Source organism: Prosopis cineraria, unplaced genomic scaffold (assembly GCF_029017545.1).
Source record: "Prosopis cineraria cultivar Desert tree isolate PC_DT_omini unplaced genomic scaffold, ASM2901754v1 PC9, whole genome shotgun sequence".
NCBI lineage: Eukaryota > Viridiplantae > Streptophyta > Magnoliopsida > Fabales > Fabaceae > Prosopis > Prosopis cineraria.
In genome coordinates, this window is record NW_026555340.1 from 16,403,854 (window position 1) to 16,427,837 (window position 23,984).

At 30.7% G+C, this 23,984-nt stretch overlaps 1 protein-coding gene across 3 annotated transcripts; it reads left to right on the forward strand.

Annotated features, from left to right (window-relative positions):
• The first annotated feature begins 397 nt into the window (after nucleotides 1–397).
• Nucleotides 398–5,665, forward strand: LOC129320559 (ras-related protein RABA5e-like). 3 transcript variants are annotated; one of them, XM_054966073.1, is made up of 3 exons: nucleotides 398–851; nucleotides 3,613–3,975; nucleotides 5,467–5,665. In XM_054966073.1, the coding sequence occupies exons 1-2, from the start codon at nucleotides 518–520 to the stop codon at nucleotides 3,939–3,941; spliced, it is 663 nt and encodes a 220-aa protein (XP_054822048.1). In that variant the 5' UTR covers nucleotides 398–517; the 3' UTR covers nucleotides 3,942–3,975; nucleotides 5,467–5,665. The 3 variants fall into 3 exon arrangements, with proteins under 3 accessions (XP_054822048.1, XP_054822049.1, XP_054822046.1); XM_054966074.1 differs by lacking the exon at nucleotides 5,467–5,665 and adding an exon at nucleotides 4,935–5,116; XM_054966071.1 differs by lacking the exon at nucleotides 5,467–5,665 and adding an exon at nucleotides 4,905–5,116 and having other exon boundaries at nucleotides 399–851.
• The last annotated feature ends 18,319 nt before the right edge of the window (nucleotides 5,666–23,984 follow it).

The following is a 23,984-nucleotide window of genomic DNA, read 5'->3' on the forward strand; positions in this document are numbered from 1 at the left end:
GCGCTCTTTAAAAAAAATGTTTAGAGAAAAAATGATCTTTAATCAAAAAATATAATACTGATTTTATAAAAAAAGATATAATACTGAAGACTAAATTCTAAATTTTATAAAGTAGGAAATTACTTTACAAATGTTTAAACTTCAAAGTATAAAAATAAATGAAAACTTGTGTTGAAATTATTAAGTTAAAATTTATCATTTTTCAATTTTAAACTATCAGTAACAATTTATTTTATATACGTGGCAAGAAAAACGTTTTTGTATACATCCAATAAATGCATGTCCGGTGTTTTCATGTAAAATTTAAAATGAATAAGTTGTGAATAATGTGTTTTTTTAACCGTTTATTTTTTTTTTTTTGGTTAAGAATTTACAGGTAACATAGATGATTCGATGTCCATGCCAGCTTGGTGCTTCGTCACTTGCAGTCACGCCCTCCATAGCAGTTCCATAAATCTCTCGTTCTCTCTCTGTGTATCTCTGTAGCTTGAGCCTCTTCGTGCTGCTGCGGAGCATTATGTCGTCGGACGAGGAGGACGGTGAAGATTACCTCTTCAAGATCGTCATCATCGGGGACTCTGCTGTCGGCAAATCCAACCTGCTGTCTCGCTATGCTCGCAACGAGTTCAACATGCATTCCAAGGCCACCATCGGCGTCGAGTTTCAGACTCAGAGCATGGAAATCGACGGCAAGGAAGTCAAGGCTCAGATTTGGGACACTGCCGGCCAAGAGCGCTTCCGTGCTGTCACCTCCGCCTACTACAGAGGTGCTGTCGGTGCTCTTATTGTCTACGATATTAGCCGGAGAACCACTTTCGACAGCGTTGGTCGCTGGCTCGATGAGCTCAAAAGTAAGTATTTCAAGCTATGATAAATGTTGATTTGTTCATTTTCTTCGGCGTGCTGGTTTGATTCGGTGATTCTAATAGTTAAAGTGGTAGATCTGAACTTCATAATTGATTGACTGACTTAATTCGGAAGAAAACAACCTTTGAAATTATCGAAGAAAAGTAGAGGAAAAGGCAAAAAAGCAAAAAACAAAAACAAAAAACAAAAAGAAAAAGAAAAAGGAAGGGGTTCCTTGTCTCTGACCATCTTTACTAGCGTGATTCGTGGTTCTGTTAATTTTACTAGATACAGTACTTTCTAAAAATTTTGTATTCATAGAGAATTGGATATGTTTCTTACGGAATATAAGTGAATTCTATAACTTTACGTACATATGAATTGGCTAGTGTACTGATTGAATGAGGAGGCATCGGAGTGTTGGCACGGCTTTGTATTGTGTATGAGTTGAGCCAATTGTAAGCTGTTGTCTTGACCCAACTTCTCTCTCCATCTTACTGTTGCCTCATATTTTCTGTGATCTTATTACATATTTTTTAGTTCTTGTAGTTGAGACTTGTTATCTCTGCTTTTCTCTCTGCTGCTCTAAGTTAAATTGGTTAAGAAATAAATCACACATTGGCTTTCCTTTTCTCTAACAACTGAACAATTCTGGGTCAAAAGTTTTATTTGAGATATGAAGCGATTCCAGAATTCTAGTTTGGGCTTTATGAGGTGATAATAGAAGAGTAGCCTTTTACCTTCTGGGAGGCAACTTTAGTTTGGGGGAACTTGCTGATAGAAGTCAGGCCACTGTTTGAAATTCACTATTTATCAAATTTGTTTTATTTAGTATTAAAATCCCTCTCAGCAGCATTCTTTGTTTTAGAAACTCATCATTCATATTGGTTGTCTAAAATAAACCAGAAAGCCAGGCTTTCACTAGAACCTGCTAAGAGCTAAGCGTACTATATACTCTTGAAAACTCTTTCTCGTCTGATGTATATTGTGGGCTTTGTCTTCATTTTCTGAGTATGTCTTTTATTTCCTTACATTATCAACATTTTCCTGAGCAGCCGTGCTTCTTTGAGGTGAGGACCATTTGGTTTGCCAATGCTTAGTAATAAAGTAAAGAAAATTACACTGAACTACCTTTGGTTTGGCTCAATTATACCCAATACCTGCCTTATTCCAAGAATTATACGCAACTCTGATCTAGTTTATGTTTCATCATTGAAGTTAACTTTCTACACATTTTGCATTTCTTCCAAAAATAGAACTACCAAATTGTCTTTTTTGGCATATTAAGATCGGTTTTATCTTGTGCAGAGTTATCTGATCAAAACAAACTAGATTTGAAGCAACATGTATCAAAATTTTAGGAGGACTGGGTGTAATTTTCTTAAATAAGAGGAGTATCAGGTGTTATTTAATTGAGTTCAGGATTCAGGAGTGGTTAGCTCAATTGATGCCAAATTATAATTATAATTGGCTTAATTTCTGATACACAAGGATATATGACAGGTTTTCTTATCTTCAGAAAGTTTATCTGATGTTTTGTGATTGTCCTTGTTTCTTTTGTCCTGCCGTTAGTTTGCCATTAGAGTCTGTTAAGGCCTATCCTGTTTGTTTGAGTGTTTGCATGTGTCGTTAGCGCTTGTTCTTTCTGCAATTATAGATTTTGTAAATAGTCACTAAATGTACTTATTTTGCTTCTTTTGCTGCAATCTAGTATGTGGCTGATGAAGTTGACACTGGAAGATCCAATATTTGTTGCAATAGCTGAATTTTATTAAACTAACTTTTGTCAAATAAATTTTTGACAAACTGATTTTTGACCAATGGAAGATCCTTCATATACCTCAATGACAGTGTAAAAGAACATAGAAAGGAAGACAACATAAAAGAGAACCAAAATATAGCAAAGATGCTGAATTGTATTTCCTCTGGTCACCATTAGAAGGCCCTTTTGATTACCTCACTGGAACCTAAGAAAGGTAGTTAAGTTATTAACTTTGTCTGAAAATATAATAAACTTTCAATTTTACCTTTATTTAAATGAAAAATTTTCAAATTTATATTACATTGTCTCTCATAGTTAATAAATTTGTATTTCAAAAATCAGTATGTATTTTGCTTCTTTTGGTGCAATCTAGCATGTGCTTATGAAATTGACACTGGAATATCCAATATTTGTTGCAATAACTGAATTTTATTAAACTGACTTTTGTTAAATGAATTTTTGATAAACTGATATTTGACCAATGGAAGATCATTCATATACCTCAATGACAGTGTAAAAGAACATAGAAAGGAAGACAACATAAAAGAGAACCAAAATATAGTAAAGATGCTGAATTGTACTCCATTTGATCCCTATTATAAGGCCCTTTTGATTACTTCATCGGAACCAAAGAAAAGTAGTTAAGTTATTAACTTTGTCTAAAATATAATAAACTTTCAATTTTACCCTTATTTATGAAAAATTTTTAAATTTGTATTGCATTCTTCCTCATAGTCAATAAGTTTAAATAAGGTTAATATTAAAAAAATGTAATTAATATCCTATCAAGTGCCTTATATTAAGGATAAAAAAAAATTATTTTAGAAGAGGTCCTATGATAAGGATTGGAGTAGTATTAATTAATCATTAACTACCCAAGATGCAACAGCGTGAAATATCACGAAATGTCCCATAGACTCAGAAAATTCCATAGTTCTTCTAATGTTCCTTTTTTGTTGGTGTCTAGAAGTCTCATGGTTTACTCAAATAAAACTGTTATGCAGCTCACTGCGACACAACAGTGGCATGGATGCTTGTGGGCAACAAATGTGACTTAGAGAATATTAGAAATGTGAGTGTTGAGGAAGGCAAAAGTTTAGCAGAAGCAGAAGGTCTATTTTTCATGGAAACATCTGCATTAGACTCAACAAATGTTAAGACTGCTTTTGAGATGGTTATTAGAGAGATTTACAACAATGTGAGCAGGAAGGTCCTCAATTCAGATACTTACAAATCAGAGCTATCTGTCAATAGAGTAAGCCTCGTCAACAATAACGGGGCCGCTGATTCAAAGCAGACCAAAAGTTACATGTCTTCTTGTTGTTCCAGATGACCACCACCATTGTCATGGCCCAACTAGTGAACAGGTTGGTTTCTCCATTCAATACTGTGGCCTGTTTGTTGGCATATTAATTAAAAGGGTTGGTTTTATTCTGTAATAGATATTATTTCAAAAGTTATTGGATTATTACAAGCATAAGACGCTATATATCTATATATATATTATAGAAATGGAATTGTTATTTGAATTGTAAGGTGAGAAGTTTAATTTTATTATTGGGATACAAGAAGGTTGTAATTGCAAAATTCTAGTTGTGGAACTTGTGTAGTTGAAAGTCATAATTTTGATTATGGAGAATGATAGTTAGGTCTCAAAATATAAAATTAATGATAATTAGATCTTGACAATTTTCTAAAAAGTAAACTGCAAATATGGATTCAGATAATTATAAACAGGAATTCTTGGTATAATCTAAGAGTTATTTTTAAAACTTAAGGTTACATTTGGTTACTAGAAAGAAATAGAATGGAATGGAATGAAAAAAAATAAGGGTAAAAATAAAATGATCAAAAGGAATAGCAAATCACATTCATAAAAAAAGAGGGTAATTTAATTTATAGGGTTTGGAATCATGATGTGTAAAATTTTTGGAGGATGTGATGATTTTTATATTTATAGTATATATTAATAAGTTTAATCATGCTTACTATTAGGAGGAAGGATAATTTAGTTTATTTTTTTGTTAATTTTTTTTCAATTAATTCAATTCAATTCCATTCTAGTAACCAAACATGACCTAGATATGTTACCCTCAATTGAAACTTTAAAATTCATACTTGTTTGAATCAATATTTGCAAATTTTTTTTTAAATTTTTGTCGGATTTAACTATGGTTAATTCTAAGTTTAGGCGCTTAACTGTCTTTGTGTCTCTCTCTCTCTGTTTTTTTTTTTAATTATGTATGATTCTAGTTTTATTGATTATAAGCTATCATAATAATAAATTGATGGACAGATTCTGTCTTATTACATGGATGCGTCAAAGGACTATCCACATTACCGACAAAAGCACACTAGAAAATATCAGAGCCAGAGACGTGCTGGAATTTTTCATCCTCAAAGTTTTATTTATTTATTTATATTTTTTTGGAATTATTTTGATCCTTGCATGTAAGTAAACATGTACAGACAAAGACAAGCATTTGCCTACACCGTGACTCTTCAGCATCCATTTTGTTTTTTTACCTGTGGAAATATTCTCTCTTCTCAAATGAACCTATTCTTTACACTTACAAAACTAATAATAATCTGTCCCTCCATTAATATTGAAACCTTCAAATAATAATAATAATAATAATGTGTTGTATCAATAATAAATTGTGTGATAAAGAAAACAAAGAATAAAATTGATCGATACTGTTACTCTATCTTCTTTAAACAAATATATAGCATATATATATATATATATGCACACATACGCCCACACAGATTTTTTTTCCAATAAATGGCTTCTTTCATTGAAATTTTCCTTTATTGTTTTCTACAATGATATTACACTATAAAATCTCTTCCTACAGGCAAACTGTTGCATTTCTTGCACACAGGATAGATAAGATCACTCATCAGCTGCATTGGATTCTCTTTATTCATAAATTGAATCTAGAGACGAGAGAGGGTATTCAAGTTAAGGGGAAAAGAAGAAGAAAGTGACGCGAGAGAATATGGTTGTGTATAAGAACGCATCTCATAATTATGTACAAGGCCACAAATATGCTTTATTTATTTATTTTTTTTTATGATTTGAATATGGTGAGTAGTTTAAGTTTACTCATTTAAAGAGTGTCTCATGTCTTTAAGTGATATGATAACAACTTTTCAATTAAATTGAGTGACTATTAATATTTTGTTATATAATATTTAAAAAGTTTTAAATCTCAAATTTTTTGATAGGACAATCCATGTGAAGAGTATTTTAATCGTATGAATTGTTTTGGATTATTACTAGAGAAGAATATATTTTGATAATTTTTAAATATTAATGAAATCTAGTAATTGTAATTGAGATATTTATTGAATGAGTAGACTTAATGATGAGAATTATGTTTGATTTAATTTAGGATTTATTACGATTTAATTTAGCATCTAGAGATTGTTATTATTTTTTTAGTATCTTAGATTTATTTTATCTTTAAGTATTATCTCAAATAAAATAAGATATCTAGCCTAGCTAGATACTTTATTTTATTCTTTTATATTAGGATTTGATTTAGATTTAGATTTGTTATTATTTTTATTATTTCTATGGCTTTACAAATAGCTCTAGGGTTCTTCAATTATATTCAGTTTTGACATTTGAATAAGAGTTGTACAGTTTTCTCTTCCTCCTCCTTTTTCTCTTCTCTCTCTTCCTTTTTTCTCTTTCCTATTTCACATCACTTAAGCATCTCGTCAAATACAAATTTTTTTCCTCCTCTTCTCTCTCTAAACGGACCATTAATGTTCATTTGTAAAGGTGGAGAACTAGCTACACTCATTACTTTGACATAGGATCAGTTTGTTTTTTGTTTTTTGGCTAGAGTTTGTTTAACATTAAGGTTAAATGACATTTTATTTTCTACCAACTATTCTTGCAGGAGCATATAGTATTTTAAAGGGAGAATTTTAGTTAAAAACTTGAGAAGACACATAATTTCTGATGGATTTCTAAAGAATTTGAAACTTCAGTTCAGTCATATGTGACTGAACTGAAAATAACTTAAATGCAGGAAAGATGAAAATATCCTCGACTCAAATATTAAAAAAACCATCAATTATTGTCACCAGAGAACCACCATCTGGCAACGGTAGGCATTGGACCTTTGTTGCTGGAGCTCTAGCTATCAGTTAGACCACCGTCGATGGTGACTAAAAAATCATAAAGAATTAAATTCTCTAAAGGTGGCCAAGGGTGAGTGTAAAACCTATGACCCATGGCTCACCAAGGGGGTATGAACCACTAAGTCATTAAACTTATCCAATTATATAATGCATAAAATTATATAAAAAACAAACTTTATTTTCAAACCACTTGATTATTACATTACTTGTTAATTGCATAACTATACTTGTTAATACTTTAATAGAAATTGTTAATTACTTAACTTTTCTTGTTAACTCCATAACTCCCATAACAGAACTACATTACTTTTTAATTATGTAACTTTAATTGTTAATACATTAATAGGACTTGTTAATTACTTAACTTTCTTTGTTAACTCCATGATTCTCACAAGAACTACATTACTTTTTAATCACGTAACTATACTTGTTAATACCTTAATAGGATTTGTTAATTACTTAACTTTCCTTATTAAGTTTGTGACCCCTACAACAGAACTACATTACTTATTAATCGTGTAACTATACTTGTTAATATCTTAACATGACTTATTAATTATTTTACTTTCCTTGTTAAGTTCATGATTCTTACAATAAAATTACATTACTTGTTAATCGCATAATTTTACTTGTTAATTATACAACAATACTTGTTAATTGTATAGCTTGACTTGATAATTGTAAAACCTCTACTTAAACACATAATTAGCCCATACTTAACCTTAAAGTAGAACTACCATAGTAATTACAACCAATTTAATCAACAATAAAAGATATCATGGCATAAAAGGATTAACCTTGGCTGTTTGAAAACTCATAAGGTTAAGTAAGAAAACCTCTAATTTTTAAAAACATAATTAGCACATACTTAATCTTAAGGTAAAGCTACCATGATAATTATAACTAATTTAATAATAAGAGATGTCATATAAAGGATCAACCTTGATTATATAAAAATTGAAAAAAAAAAAGCTAAGTAAGAAAACCTTGTAGAGATGGGTTCCCATAATTCATTAAATTTCAAAATTGAGCTTATAAGGTCATTTAACCATTATAAATCAAATTTAAAAGTGTTTGGGAAGCATAAAAAATAATTAGGGTTAAAAACAAGTCAAAATGAGATTAAAAAAAGGTTATTTTTTCTTAACAAGGGTACTTAGTTACGGCCAGAAAATATTAAGCCATGGCCAACACTTCTAGAAAAATTTTGGCTGTAGTCAAAAATCTATTGGCCGTGGCCAAAGATATGACAGCAACTATCATAACAGCTTCCCAACTATGAACTTTCAATGCGCATTACTTTTGACTCAAACCTTTGATTGAGGTGATTCAAGTGTTCACACATCAAAAATTTCATAATCTAGCTAATAGTTTTCGTTTCATGTCAATCTGACATTAGAAGAAGAATTTGGACACCTAAAACTACAATTTCACATTTTTACCTTTAAACTATCAACCGAGTGTCCAAATCTCAAATCATAAGCCATTAGCCCACTCAAGGGCTTGAATCACACTCAATAAGTCTTAATACACTTGTTTGAATAGTCACTATTATCAAACAAATTTTAATAAAAGAGTTGACTACCCAACCACCATAAAGCACATAATAACGGGGTGAAAATGTAATTATTGCATTCAAGCTAAATAATCACTCAAAACATGCTAAAATCATCTAACATGTCAAGATATACTTTTTTAAACTATCTTGGCACACCACCATGGTCAGATTAGGGGTTTGGACCCTTCCATGGCTAAGAAAATCCAAAAATGACTAAATTTAATGTTTAAGATTATAAATGCAAGTAAAATTCAAACAAGCATAATTCAATATGAAAGACCCTCGTTGGCAAATATTGTATTCAAATTATACATAAAATATAAAACTAGAGACATTAAAATTAATTACTCAGTCTCTAGCTTCATAAGCCTCCCTTTTACCCTTAGCTTAATCCTTGCTTGTAAACATTAAATTATAGGAGTGAGATAAACATCTTAGTAACCAAGTGATTTAACCAAGCATATTAAAGTGTGGCAATCACAATAATTAGGAATTTAACATCACATAAGCCAAACCAACATCATTCACAATACATCTTTATAATGTGTTTCGCATGATCAAATGCAACTGCCTTATACCACTCCTTATATCATCTGACTAAATCCATGAGCTATTATCTCATATAGGTCTAGCCTATATGACTTGACTAGCCCTACTCTCCAATTGTGAAGGATCACCCAGCCAAAGGTTCCCACACTCACTCTTGGACTATGGATTCCTCCTACTCGAATTTCGAGGTGTCATAAGTGCTCGATCCACACCATCCAATCCAGGATTGATGATACTAAGCATTGTGTTCAACCTATGCCACACTCGTAGGTTGTCAGCAATACTAAGTACATATAGTAATGAAGTATGCCAACCACTATGTGCAAACTTAGTGGAGGCTATACTATGTGGATTTTCTATCATAATCCCTCTACTATGCTAAGGTGATCTCCCACCCATTATGATCATGCAAATTCAATCAACATATGCAAATCTAAACTCATGCATATCATAGCGATTCATCATCATCATAATTTTTAGAACTTGCATGCTTATCGCAGTTTACACCACACTATAGTTTACAATGGCTCATTATATAATCAACTCACATTCAATTAAAGCCCAATCTATATTTCAAATACTAAATAACTTCTATATAAATATAATCACCAAACACTTCATCACCATGAGTCATGTTTCATATTTAGGTAATAGTTTAAAATCAACATATTCATCCATAAGCTCATTTCAAGCCATCCATAATAATGCTTAAAATGTAAATGTAAATGTAATGATATACTATACTTAAATTCCTAGTTATCTCAACTCTTGGTTTTCCAACCAAGAGTACCTATGAATATCTAATGGAACCTCTAAGATGCTCAATAGCACCAACAATGGTCAATCTATAATCAAACATATCAATAGTCATTAATGACTAATTATCTTTAATTAACTCTAATCAAGGCCTAAACCTAAAAATCCTATTATGATCATCTACCCACATTCAAATCCATTTTTAGGTTCCATTGGTTCACTTATACTCCCATTAGTCTAATCAACACTTAATAACTCATAACTTTCTTAACTCAACTAATTAGTTCTAGGGTTTACTTCAAACCTCACTTTCAAATCCTAAAAATTCATTAGCACTATAACCTAAAAGTTAGACACTTAAATAAACTCTCGTTAATCCCATTAAAGTCAAAATTTTAGGCAAACTCATAACTCATTTTTGGATTCCCAAAGAACTACCCAAAAACCATGATGAAAATGCAAAAACGAGGAAGAGAAGAGGTTGTAGGCACTTAGCCAAGTGATTAAAAGCTCCAAATAGACTTAATTAGATGCCTATAATAAACCTTAGTAGAGCTCTTCTCGTTCACCTTTGGACTCCCACTTAACTCTCTAAATTTCTGAGTTGAAACACGGATCTAGAATCTTAAAAATCAAGTTTTGGTTGTGGCCAAAGATCAAAAATTCATATTCCGAACCTGATTCATCTAATTGGGCCCAAATGTGGCCTAATACCTCTTAAGTCCAATTTTAAGCCCTAATTAGGGTCCGATAAACCCATTAGCTTTCCGTATATTATCTTTTAATCCAAGTTAACTCTCAATTATCTAATTTATCCTTAATTAACCCATTAACCTTAAATTAAATTTTCTAAGATGTTATAACTCTCCCCTCCTAAAAAGGAATTTTGTCCTCAAAATTTACCACCAGTAACCTACTAGAGAGTTCACTTTCTCTCTTAATTTGCTTCTAGTGAGGGTTAATCAAGTCTCATAGGACAAAACAATGGGTTGGCCAGTGATTGAATACACAACAACTATAGTACTACCATACAGGAATCTTGGGGTAAAGCTACCATATTCTATATTAGGACTTACTTCTTATCTTTAACTGCAACCTTTTAGAGCTCATGAAAGAATTACTAAGGCCTTGAGGATTAACAAATTTTATTCTGGATACAGTCTTATCATAATGACTCCTTCATACTTCTAGTATCAAAACTAATCACATATTCCGTTATTTGAAGTGATTTACCTAAAAACACACTATAACATCAACTATAACATCCTTAGCTCACGAAGACTCATATTACTGCAATAAAAAAATTGATTATCCCTATAAATTGGTTTATGATATAGTAACTCACAATCCCTTTCTAACTCCATAACATAAAACACTCCAATATAATTAATGGAGCCACATGACTCAACCAACTATCATAAACTATTCACATTAACTTTGCTGCACAACTTTAACAAAATGGTTTTTCTCCATTAATTGACCCATTATCTCTTATGGATTCTTCCTCGTATACTAGCTTGCTTTGTTCAATTTCCTACCTATCTCATTCCTTAATCATCCTTAACTACCCTTTCGTAATTCATAAAGTGTTAAATTTTCACACTAGGGTTGCTCATCTCACGATTCTCTTTAGGCCTTCCTCCTCATTAATGTTTAAATATTAACATCGTTATGATACTTTGCTCAGTCAAACTCCTTGGCCTAACAAAGTTGACTCATCCCTTGTAATTGGACTATCTATTCAGTTATTGTCTCCTAAATGATCATCTATTTCCACCGTTAGATTTATAATTTCATCATTTTCTAATGAACAACAATGCCACTAACTCCATCTTCCCTTCCATTATATAATTATGGGAAGGTTCTCACATTAAGCATACCTTAGTTGAATTTATAATGCTCATCTGCACAATTCACCTTACTCAGGACTTACCTAATAATGTAACCTAAAAATTAAAGGCTTCTGACAAGTGACTATGCATTAATCTTACATCGAGCAGATTTGTGAATGCAAAGCTTTTCTGTAAACTTATCTCAATCACCTAACATAGCAAAACTATTGTCTTCACTTACCAATCAATTGGATTCTTAATCACATCCCCAATCCATACGAATACTAAGATGTACCATCAACAATTAACAAAAGCAACAAAACAATGATGCCAACAACAATAACAATCGATTCTTATTCTAGGAATAACATAGACAATCTAATACTTGGCACACTAACCAACTAAGCCACAAAATGTACCAGTAATAACAACCACCGCCTAAATTCAAAATTCAAATCTCTAATAATTTTTTTAACAATAGAATTGTTTACTTTTAACATTATTAAATATCCACCCCATTCATATATTCAACTATGAAAGTGTTACTACTATAAGGTATATACTTATATCTTCACAATGTTTCATATATTCATATTTCAAAAATTTCCATCTAAAACCTTCATATGAGTACACAATGAAAACCAATCACTTTACTTGATAAATGAATAGTATACAATAATTGATTAGTGAACAATTTTAGGATGCCACCTTGGGTGGATAATTCTTTAAACAATAAAATTCTCTTGATGTATAGATTTAAATGTATCATGCTTAATAAATTTAGTAAACAACTGCTATGTTTTCCACATAATTTTTTTTTGTAACAAAGATAAAATATGGTTCCACCCGAGCATTAGACTCTTCCAAAAATACTCTAAGTATATAGTGTTTTGAGCTAGTAGGATAAAATTTATTCTTACTTAGGAGCTTTAACTCATAGAACATATTTTCATAACAATTCACCTAACAATTTCATAGATTTCTACTTTAGGCTTAATTTATTTTGACCCATTCATATAATTTTGTCCATTTCTAATGTAACATGACAAGTTACACATCAAGCAACAACTACCTCATTATCTTTAACATCATTTTCCAACCATCTATTCAGAAATACCAAGCACGTTTGAAAAGGGTAAGGCTCACTTCATAAGAGTTTAATATACCTAAAATGTTTGAATAGATTTATAGTTATCCCAACTAAAAAATTTTCACTTTATCCAACATTTCACAACAATGAGCATATTTGAAAATGATTAATTGTATCATAATTAATTATGAAGATCAACAAGTGTAATATGAAATTTTAATTTTATTCTCAAAGCAACAACGAACAAGCCCAAAACAAGCACCACACCATTCCCACACAATTACAGTGTATGTATATATATGTACACACAAAACAATAAAACAACATGTATCCCAATATAATAAGGGAAAATCAAATGTTACTACAATCCTCCACCATAAACTAGAGTTCTTTACCCTTTTGAACATCAACGTTATAACCATCATTATACCCTTTTAGGGCACAAGCTCGGTTCTTTTATTAGGTCAATTTCTTTTATAATTTCCCTAAAGTTTAGAATCAATAACTTAACCTAATTTACCTCTATTCATCAACATTAATTGCAATTCTTTTATCAAATCCATATAACACTCTTCAGAGTTGATCCAATGCCTATTATGAATCCTCAACCTCTAATGATAATTTGATAATAATAATCCTTGAGGCCCCACATTTAGCTATCCTTAAATGCTAATATTTCATGTTCACTCCTTCATAACTCTTTTTTTTTATGGTCATTAAACATATAAGACTTGACAATTGAGACTCTATTTCACAAATGTATTATTATATATGCAAAAATATACCTTGGGATTTTTTTGCTTGCTCAAACCTTTTCATTTCTTGTTGAGAGAGAGAGAGACCTCAAAAAGTGGACAAACTTTCCATTTCAAAACATAAAGTTTGAGAAATATTTTGTTCAATTATTTATGAGGAAGTATCTAATTGTCATAATTTGTTTGAAAGGATAAGTCTTTTAAGTAGACACTTCGCAATTGCTATTGGCATAAGACCTTAAAACATGAAAGAAATAATCTTTTCCACCAAATCATTTGTCTTGAGAACAAAGGTTCATAAAAACTCTAATGTGAAGAAATCTTCAAAAGACATACATATTTATTTTTAAGTATAATAAGTATCTATATATAGATTTAAACTTCAAACAAAAAGTTCTTCATTCATTAAACATTATTAACTCTCACATTAGAGAATATCTTCACTACCCCCTTCTTGGCCTTTTTCTCAGTATAAAGCACCTAACATCAGTATCTATGTAAATCCTTTCATATATCATCACTCCTAATAATCAACATGTATTTCCTTAGATTAATCTCATTCATCCATCAACTTAATCAATAATTTCATCTCTTATTCTTGAAAGATCCACTTGTTTTCATAACAATTGTTCCTAGGGTGAATGTTACTTACAGCACCAATTCACTCTATCAATTATGCAATCCATTTTCAATATTAAACTATACAATGCCCTTAGGATTCATCATTTCCTTGACTTCTGTGTTACTAATAAAACTTCACAATAGCAATATATATAACACTGCATAAAATCATAAAATTTATCCATGATTTGATAACATACCTACATAGGAGTCATTTTCTCTAATCAAGTCCTAATGAATCTAAGCTTTTACAAATTAATTTTTCCACAACCTTTAGTTTCAAACATTTTATCTACTACTAATTTATAGATCCTTGAATTCTTCATTTCACTTAAATTCCATTTTCGCATACTATGTGTATAAACCTCCTCTTTGAAAGAGGAACTATTAGATAAAAATTCAACTACTTTCCTTCAATAGCCAAGTCAACAGAAGAAACAATGAGAGTACTCAATCCACATATGGATATTTTTGCTACACATCTAGTATAATATAACTAGAAAGTGCAAATTTTACCTCTCAATTAGATATATCCTCTTTCAATAATGCACATTCTTATCAACATATAATCGTATCTTATTTATCTCAAAATTTTGTTACCACAAGGACAAACATGCTAACTTATTCATTCTCCCTTCCTAAGGATGCAGCGTACCTTAGAAGAGTAAGTATCAATAATAAGCCTTTAACTATGCAAAAGGAAAGATATGTGTACAGAATATATATTGCCAACTTTCTATATACTTAATGCACATACAAAAGCATTAGATCTCGAAACTCGAGAATCTGATACCAAATTGTAAAACCTTCACTTAAACACATAATTGGCCCACACTTAACCTTAAAGTAGAACCACTATAGTAATTACAACCAATTTAATCAACAATAAAAGATATCATGGCATAAAAGAATCAATCTTGGCTGTTTGAAAACTCATAAGGTTAAGTAAGAAAACCTCCAATTTTTAAACACATAATTTGCACATACTTAACCTTAAGGTAAAGCTACCATGATAATTATAACTAATTTAATAGTAAGAGATGTCATGGAAAGTAAAGGATCAACTTTGACTGCACAAAAATTTAAAAACAAGCTAAGTAAGAAAACCCCGTAGAGATGGGTTCTCATAATTCATTAAATCTCAAAATTGAGCTTATAAGGTCATTTAGCCATTATAAATCAAATTAAAAAGTATTTGGGAAGTATGAAAAATAATTAGGGTTAAAAACAAGTCAAAATGAGATAAAAAGGGTTATTTTTGCTTAACAAGGGTACTTGGCTGTGGCCAAAAAACATTAAATAACTTTTGACTATAGCCAAAAATCTATTGGCCATGGCCAAAGATATGATAGCAATTGTCATGATAGCTTCCCAATTGTGAACTTCTGATGCTCATAACTTTTAATTTGGGCTCTGATTGAGGTGATTCAAGTGTCCACACGTCAAAAATTTCATAATCTAATTAATGGTTTTAGTTTCATGTCAATTTGACATCAAACGAAGAATTTGGACACTCAGAACCACACTTTCACATTTTTACCTCTAAATCATCAACCAAGTGTAGTGACTCAATGGTACCAGGGTTGGCCACAACTTCACTAAGGTAGGAAAAGTTGGGGGCTCGATCCTTGAGAAGGTTTCAAAAGACCTCTTTAGTGGGGTGAGAAATAACCCATGCATTACTATAAGGAAAGTCGCACATGGGCCCGTGAGGGGACACGTGCCTGCATCGCATTCACCAGCATAAGGGACTGGGGCTGTATTGTTACAATAATACAATGAAAAGACTTGTTTAACCATTATTCTAAAAAAGAAACAAAATTATTTATTGATTGTGTAACTTTACTTGTTAATTCCTCAACAATACTTGTTAATTGTGTATTGTCACTTGTTAAATGAACATATAATTTACATAAAAAATTAAATTTGTCAAATAACAAAAGTGACGACAATTGAGTCTCCCTTATTAGTATTCATCAAACTAGATACTCAAATATATATGCATTTATATATATATATAGAGAGAGAGAGCAATACCTTAAAAAATATAATATTAACAATTAAAATTAAAGAAATGACAAGCTGTATTAGGCTTTTGACAAGTATATTTATTTTTCATAATACTCAAGAGATTTTAAAATAAGATTTATTATACATATAATTTTGAGGGAGTCATGGAATTAATAAGTAAAGTTACATATTAACAAGTAATGCAGTTCAATTGAAGGAGTTATGGATTTGACAAGTAAAGTCAAGTAATTGACAAGTCCTGTTAAGGTATTAACGACGCAATTAATAAGCAATGTAGTTCTATTATGGGAGACATGAACTTAATAAAAAAAGTTAAGTAATTGACAAGTTCTATTAAGGTATTAAAAAGTATAATTATGCGATTAAAAAATAATGTAGCTTTGTTGTGGGAGTCATTGAGTTAATGTAATAGCCCATAATAATAATAATAATAATAATAATAAGTATAAGTATAAGTATAAGTGTGTGTATATATATAAGTTGGTGTTTAATAGTAGTTATATTAGTTTTGGAAATATGTTTAGCAAAGAGAAGTGTTAGTTTAGTAGAGTTAATATTTGTCCTGTAGCTATCAAGTCCTAAGTTCAAACCAATTTTGGAGCATAAAGAGAAGTTTTATTTCTTTTGCATGTATGAAATTACCATTTTACCCTTTTAACAGTAATAAAAGCAAAAAAATATGCTTGAGACAAAAACACGTATATTCTTTAGCAAACTAAGTCGGTTTACTGAGAAGAGAGAGAGAAATAAAAATCTTCTTGGCTCAATGTTCTACTCTAGCGTCGACTTCTCCAGAAACCTTAGAGAGAGAGTGTGTGTGTTTTGATCTCCAGTCTCTTCTGTCTGTGCTAGTGTTCGCCACTATTCTCTATCATCGCATCGTTGCTGGCGTAGGTCTCAAGCTACCATAATTTCACTACTATTCCTCTTCCTTCGTTTCTTGGTGTGGATTCACTCAAGCCTTTTACCGTTGTCTTCTTTGGCACCTTGCATTGTTGGTATGTGAGGAGTTGAGTCGTCGGAGAAGGAAGATTCAGCTCGCGAGTCCTTCCCTCCCAAGTTCATTCGTGAGCCTAGTCACCTTCTTCACTGCTTCGTGCCCCTGTTTATATTGCTCTTTCTGTTTGCTGTACTGTTTGCTTTGTCCTGGGTTGAGAAGTCACAAAATGTCAAAACTAGTGGGCTATTGCTGTGAGCTCGTATGCATGGTGTGGAGTCAGACGTCTTTTCTTTGCTATACGTGGTGACAGTGATGTTTTTCTTCTCCCCTGTGTAGCCATAAACTTCAACATCTTCTCTTTTCTCTCGGTCATTGGCGTTGATAAGGTGAGGGATCTCCATGGTTCATTTTCTCTTAGTCTACACGTATGTGATGGGTTTATTAAAGTTGGAAAAATTTATGCCCTTTGTTGCTGTTGCTGCCGTGCTATTGTAGGGGGAGAAAGCTCAAATTTGAGATAAAAATCTATTTTAAAACTTGATAATAATATACACACACATGTATATATATGGGTTATAATGTTGGAGCTAAACAAATCTTATTTGGACTGATTGATGTTAAGGAAATTATTAAGGAATGGTTGGAAGGGGATAGCTTTGATATTCTACTTGAATATTGGCATTAATGAGATACTTATTGGAATGTTTGAAATAATCTTAAAGCATGCATTTTGATTTTGAATTTTAAATGATAATGATTGATGGAAATTATATTAGGAGTGGAAGGAAGTCGTTGTAAATTAAAAAAAAAAGATGATTTATTAAATTTTGTTTACTAATATCTTTATAGGACCTGTGAAAGAAGAGGATCCCGATAGAAGGTGAAGAAAGAATATTTTGAAAATTCAAAACTCCAGTAAGTAAGTGAATAGCATTCCTTAACTTATTTTTATTTTTATTTTCAATAAATTTTTGTTAAAATATTTTACTCTTAAGAATTACGTTAGTTTTGGAACTCCTAGAATATTAATGATGGATAATTAGATAATGATATGCGCATTTATTTCCTTAAGAAATATATTTCAAAGATTATGAAATTAGTTGTGTATAAATCTTTGAAAATTTTTGACTAGCAATTATATCACTATGAGTTATGTTTGAATAAATTATTTCTTTAAGCATGATGTAATAAATTGCTTCTAATTTACTCTCATTCTACGATTATGGTTACAACTCACAAGCTTACAAATTTGTTTTGTTGAATTATTTTTAATTAGTTTACATCATTATTATTAGAGTTTGTTAATTTAAATTTTAAAAATTTATTTTGGGAATGCTATTTACTGAAAAATTTATTTTGGTCTTAGATTTGTTAGCTAACGCTAATCCCACCATCGACCTCTGAAGGGCAATATACCAACGTTGGGTGAAAATTTTGGTTGGTATTGTTACTTTTAATGTAAATATATATATCATATGTTTTTTTAATTTAAAAGAAAGATTAGTTCTCCACATAGACTAGTGTTAGAATTTATTTTGATCCATATGTACTGTTGCTGGTTGGAAGGAGCTAAGCTCATGATTGATACTATATTTTGTGAAATATTTTATTGTAGAATTTTTGGAAAATCATATTTACAAGGGAGGTTCTGTCAAAATTTTTACAAAAATGTTGAAGTTTTATTATGACAGTTAATATTAAAAATGTTAGAATTTTTATATGATTAGATTTTTTTTAGAAAATTAGAATGAATTTTTATTTCAAGACTTGCGGGAATGCGTGATGTAGTTCGCACCGTGCTTGTCACCCTCTATTTTTAGGACGTGACAGTTAATAAGGAAAGTTAAGTAATTAAAAATTTGTTAAGGTATTAACAAGTAAAATTACGTAATTAATAAGTAACGTAATAATCAAGTGATTTGGAAATAAAACTTATTATATATATAATTTTATGCATTATATAATTGAATATGTTCAATGGCTTGATTGTCCATATCTTTTTGGTGAGTTAAGGGGTCATGGGTTCTACACTTACCTTGGCCACCTTTAGAGAATTTAATTCCCTAGTCACCATCAGTGGTGGTCCAGCTAATGGTTGGGGTTTTGGCGATAGAGGTCCAGTGGCTGCCATCACTGGCGAGGCTCCAGTCACCAGTAGTGGTCTCCAGTTATAGTGATTGTGGTTTTTTTAATGTTTAAACCTAGGGTATTTTTGTCTTTTTTGCATTTAAGTTATTTTCAATTCAATCCTAGAGGACTGAACTAAAGTTTCAGGTTCTTTAGCAATCCACCAAAAATTATGTATCTTCCCAGGTCCTTAATTGAAATTCTCCTTATTTTAAATTTTTTGTGGTGCTATATCCCCTTTTAACATTTAAAAATGATACAATTTTGCCCTTTATAATTTAATGTGTTAAGTTTGACCATTAGTTATGTTGAATATTATAAATATTTTTGAGTATTTCAAAAGAAATTATTATAAATTAATAATATAATTTAAAGAACATTATTATTTGAAACCGTTTTCTTAATTGCAATTAAGGTAGTTTTATTGCCCAGCATTATGAGATATGCCTATAAAAGGTAGTGCTTGTCAAAAGTTCTGCAAGAGGCTTGGTGCTCTATACCTTTCTCCTCTCTTTTATCATATCAATTTACTATGTAGTTACTTGAATTTATTCTATGAATTTCTGTTATTTTATGTCCCTACTTTTAGTAGAAAGAGTCTATTTAATCCTAGGAAGTTATTGCGTGATCAACCCAGTGTGGTGGAATAACTTTTAAGGACAATATTTTTGAGTATGACGCAAACTATGATTTCACCAACTATTGACAACAATCTTGACAGCTACTTTTAGCATGTTGGTCTTGTTTAGTTGTACAAAACTTGGTGGGTTTGGACCCAATAGAGTTGTGTGGTAAGGCAATGAGTTTTGATGATGTTTGTAAACATGATTAGGTGATGGGGTACATGCAAGTGTGTATATGCTAAAATAGGCAATGGTGAATATGAACATCAATAATGTCAAATTTTCCCGTGAATATGAATACCAAGAATGTTAAATTTGCCCTAAAATTTAGACTCATTTGAGACCTTGTAGGCACATCATTTTGGATGAAAAATCCCAAGATGAATGCCACATCGGGCACACCCATCCAATATGGTGATTCAAATTGATGACAGGCCCAATGAAAAAGATTTGTGCATGTGCTGTTGTTGATGAACATGTTTCCAGAGATTGTTTCATCATTCATACGTCTTGGTTTTTTGCCTTAGGTATGTATGCATACTTCCTCAGGCCTATAATTTTACATATATATGGGTGCTAAAGTGAGGGAGGAATTATGTGTGCGCATAATAGTACAATTTGTTGGTTTGGGTCAAATGAGAATGAATTCCTGTCGAAAAATGTCTATTTTTCTTACTCTATGATACATTTAGTCGAATGGAATAAGGGTAATGTGGTTAGAATTTTTGGATATTGGACTGCGACATTAAAAAAAACTCTATGATATTTTGTGGGCTTAGTTCTTCTTAAAGAAAATCACTCACTCTCATATAAGGGATGAATGAAGTAGTCAAAGAGACGTTTTAAGTTTTAACATGATTTATTTTGTTAAGAATGATTTATGGTAGTTTGTGAGGCTATTATATATTGATAACGATCTAAATATTTATGCAAATTGATTTGAAATAATGGTAGTATTCAAGATTAAAACGTTCCTACATCAACCATGGTTTGAAGTGACAGTTTTATATTAAGTTGCTCTCTAATTATTTGTTTATAACATAAAATTAATTGTTCTTAAAGAATATAATATTTAATATTCTTTTGTGGCTTGACCTTAAGTTACTACCGGTGAGATAATATTTATTGTATATACACTACTCTATATGTGAAAGTGCTTGAATTATGCATCTATAGGTCGAACAATTTAATTTGGACTCAAGGATAATAAAAACTAGTAGTACACAATGTTCGGTTTTGATGGGAGATATTGGTTTTTATGTTGTTGTTTAAGGATTCCAATTGGGCATGAAGGAGTTATTTCATAATTTGAGATAATTAATGATAAGTGTGACTGATTTTATATCTATAATTTATATTACAGTTTATAAATTGGTGTAAGCATGGTTGTTTTTATGCTATGATAAGCACAGTGATATCACTATTTTTCCTTTATCTATCATAATTGCACATTTCTAATTTAATTAGAATGGGAGGAGATTATGTGATGAGTTTATAATTTAATTAGAATTATTATTGATAAGTTATGGAAAATATTTAAATATTTTTCATATATGTGGTTGAAATATATTTGAAAGTGTGGGGGTAGAAAAATATTTTGCTTTACTCTAGAGAATTAATTGTATGTTGTATCATATTATTAGCTTCATTCTATAAATGTCAAGATGGCTTTATATTGTGATTTAGAGAAAATATTATATGGAGGCTTTATTATTTGCATAAATGCAAAAATTGTGATTTATCATTTTGTGTCGCTTGCAACAAGCTTTATGATAATGGCACCAATTTAATCATTTGTCTAGTATAGATAAATGTATTTAAAAAAAATAGGTACATGAGCTATTTAATTATTTTGTCACAAATATTCATTATTATGAATAATGATTTGTTTATATGCATTATGCTCCCATGAGATAACTATTTTTTTTAAATTATGAAATTAAGAATAGTGGATTCCCATTGTATAAAATACATGGATGTTTATTAAGTTATAAATTTGTGTGAGAAAACCCACTAGTGATTATCCACTCTTGGTAGTGATGAAATCAAAATATAATGATAGGACTATAATGAAGTCCAAGATAATTAATTTGAAACTGAATTGGAGGCTAATTGGTTAGAGATCATCCAAGCAATTATTTTATTGTGTAAAACCAACACTTAGTGTTGATGAATTCTTATGAGGTTGATATGTCATTTAAAAAAATGATATATTTTTGTTGCTCAATTTATGTATGTACAAATTTGTGAGTTTGTTGCATTAATAAGTGTTAATCCCATAGCATACATTGCATGGAGATTAAGTCTCATAAGAGCGTGAGATAAATGAGTATTTGAGGGATACCATAAATGTTGGTATCACATATAATAGATTTCCATTATATTAAGACAATACAATGATGTTAAATGAATTTTATATTCAGATGAAGAAAAATCTATTAGTAGCCAAATAAAGTGTTATTTAAGCCAGAGTTTGTTACTCTAAAGTTGGCTAATAATGAGGCTAAGTACTTAAGAAACTTCTTAGTAAATATTCTACTATGAGTAAAACCAACACAAGCCACATTGATGATTTATGATTGCCAAATGGCAATAGTCATTGCAAAGAGAACAATAACATAGGTAAAAATTGTTTGAGATATAATTAAGCATACTTAAAAAGGGAGTTATTTCAATCAATTATGTGAGATCAGATGTAAATTTGATGGATCTGTTAACTAGCCCCTAGGGAAGAGATTAATTATTTAAATGTTGAGGGGAATGGGACTTATGCCTATTTGAAATTAACGGTGATGGTAACCCAACCTCTGTGATTGGAGATCCCATGAAGAACAAGTCATTTGTTAGTTCTGCTAGTACTAAATTTTTCGTCCCTTCCTATAGCTTGAGAAAGTACTAGAATGTATTGATCGGAGGTTGAGCGAAAGCTCTTAATGTTTTTCATAGTCCTTATGAATGGTGTATTCATTACAAATATACTTGATGAAAACACTTATACAAATGTGGAGTGGGGTCGCTCTTATGAGATCGTGGCAAAATCTCTAGAGCATTTGTTAAAACCAAGCGCATGCATGGACGATAAAGAGCAAAACTGTTGTTAGCAATATAAATTGTGAGAGTATAATTCGACTAATAAGACCTCTAGCACACAACCAAGATTGTTGGTTCAATAACAAAGTTATACTTACTTTTGTGTGTGCTAAGTTTTATTGTTTTAAGTTTAGTTCAAGTCAAAAGACACCAAATTCAAAATGATTGTCTTTCGTGTGAATAATTCAGATGATAGTGGTTTTTTTGACACACGTGGGGGATTGTTGCAATTGTGTCAAAAAGAAAAGTCTCATATTGCTCAAATGCATGGAGGTCTTAGTTTATAAATACTAAGATGTGAACTTGGGCTAGTAAAGGCTTAAAGGAGAAATGGGCTCTCACATGCATTTGCACATGAATTAGACATGGTACTGGGCAATTTGTCAAAATTTTGGAAACTATTTTTTAGAGATACTAAATTATTTATATAAGATAATTTTTCCAAAAATTTTCCTTCCTTTTGAAATATGTGGGGGATTGTTGGATATTATAAATATTTTTAAGTATTTCAAAAAGAATTATTACAAATTAATAATATTAATTATTTTTTAAGTCTATTTATTATTTTGTAACATATAATTTAAAAAACATTATTCTTTGAAACCATTTTCTTAATTGTGATTAAGGTAATTTTATTACCCAACATTATGAGATATGCCTATAAAAGGCAGTGCTTGTCAAAAGTTCTGGAAAAGGCTTGGTGCTCTCCGCCTTTCTCCCCTCTTCTATCATATTGATTCACTATGTCTGTGAATTTCTATTGTATCGTGTCTGTAATGACTCAAAGTTCTAAATATAAATTTAAAATTTATAATAAGGTATTTGAAATATGTTTTATAAATTTTAATAATTTTGGGTAAAATATAACAAGAAAGATGTGGTGGTTTAATGAAAATTCTTTTGATGTCTACTCTCAAGTGTTGGATTTAAATTCTTAAGGAAAAATGGATGTATTAAATAATAATAATAATAAAAAGATAAATTTTATGTTAAGGTATGTTAATTATATTTTGATATATTTAGGCGCTAATTTTTTAAAGTAAATTGATGGCACGGTGGTAAGCATCATTTGGCTTAAGTTTAAAGTTTCGTGTTCGGCTCCTCTTATGCTGAATGGGATTATATTTATTTTTTTATTTTTTAGGCTTAGGTATAATTACCTTTTTGTCCTTGGCTCCATCAGAATTTTTTAGCTTACTTCTTCTCGATTATATTTGGGCACTTTTGGCTTTATTGGAGACAACAA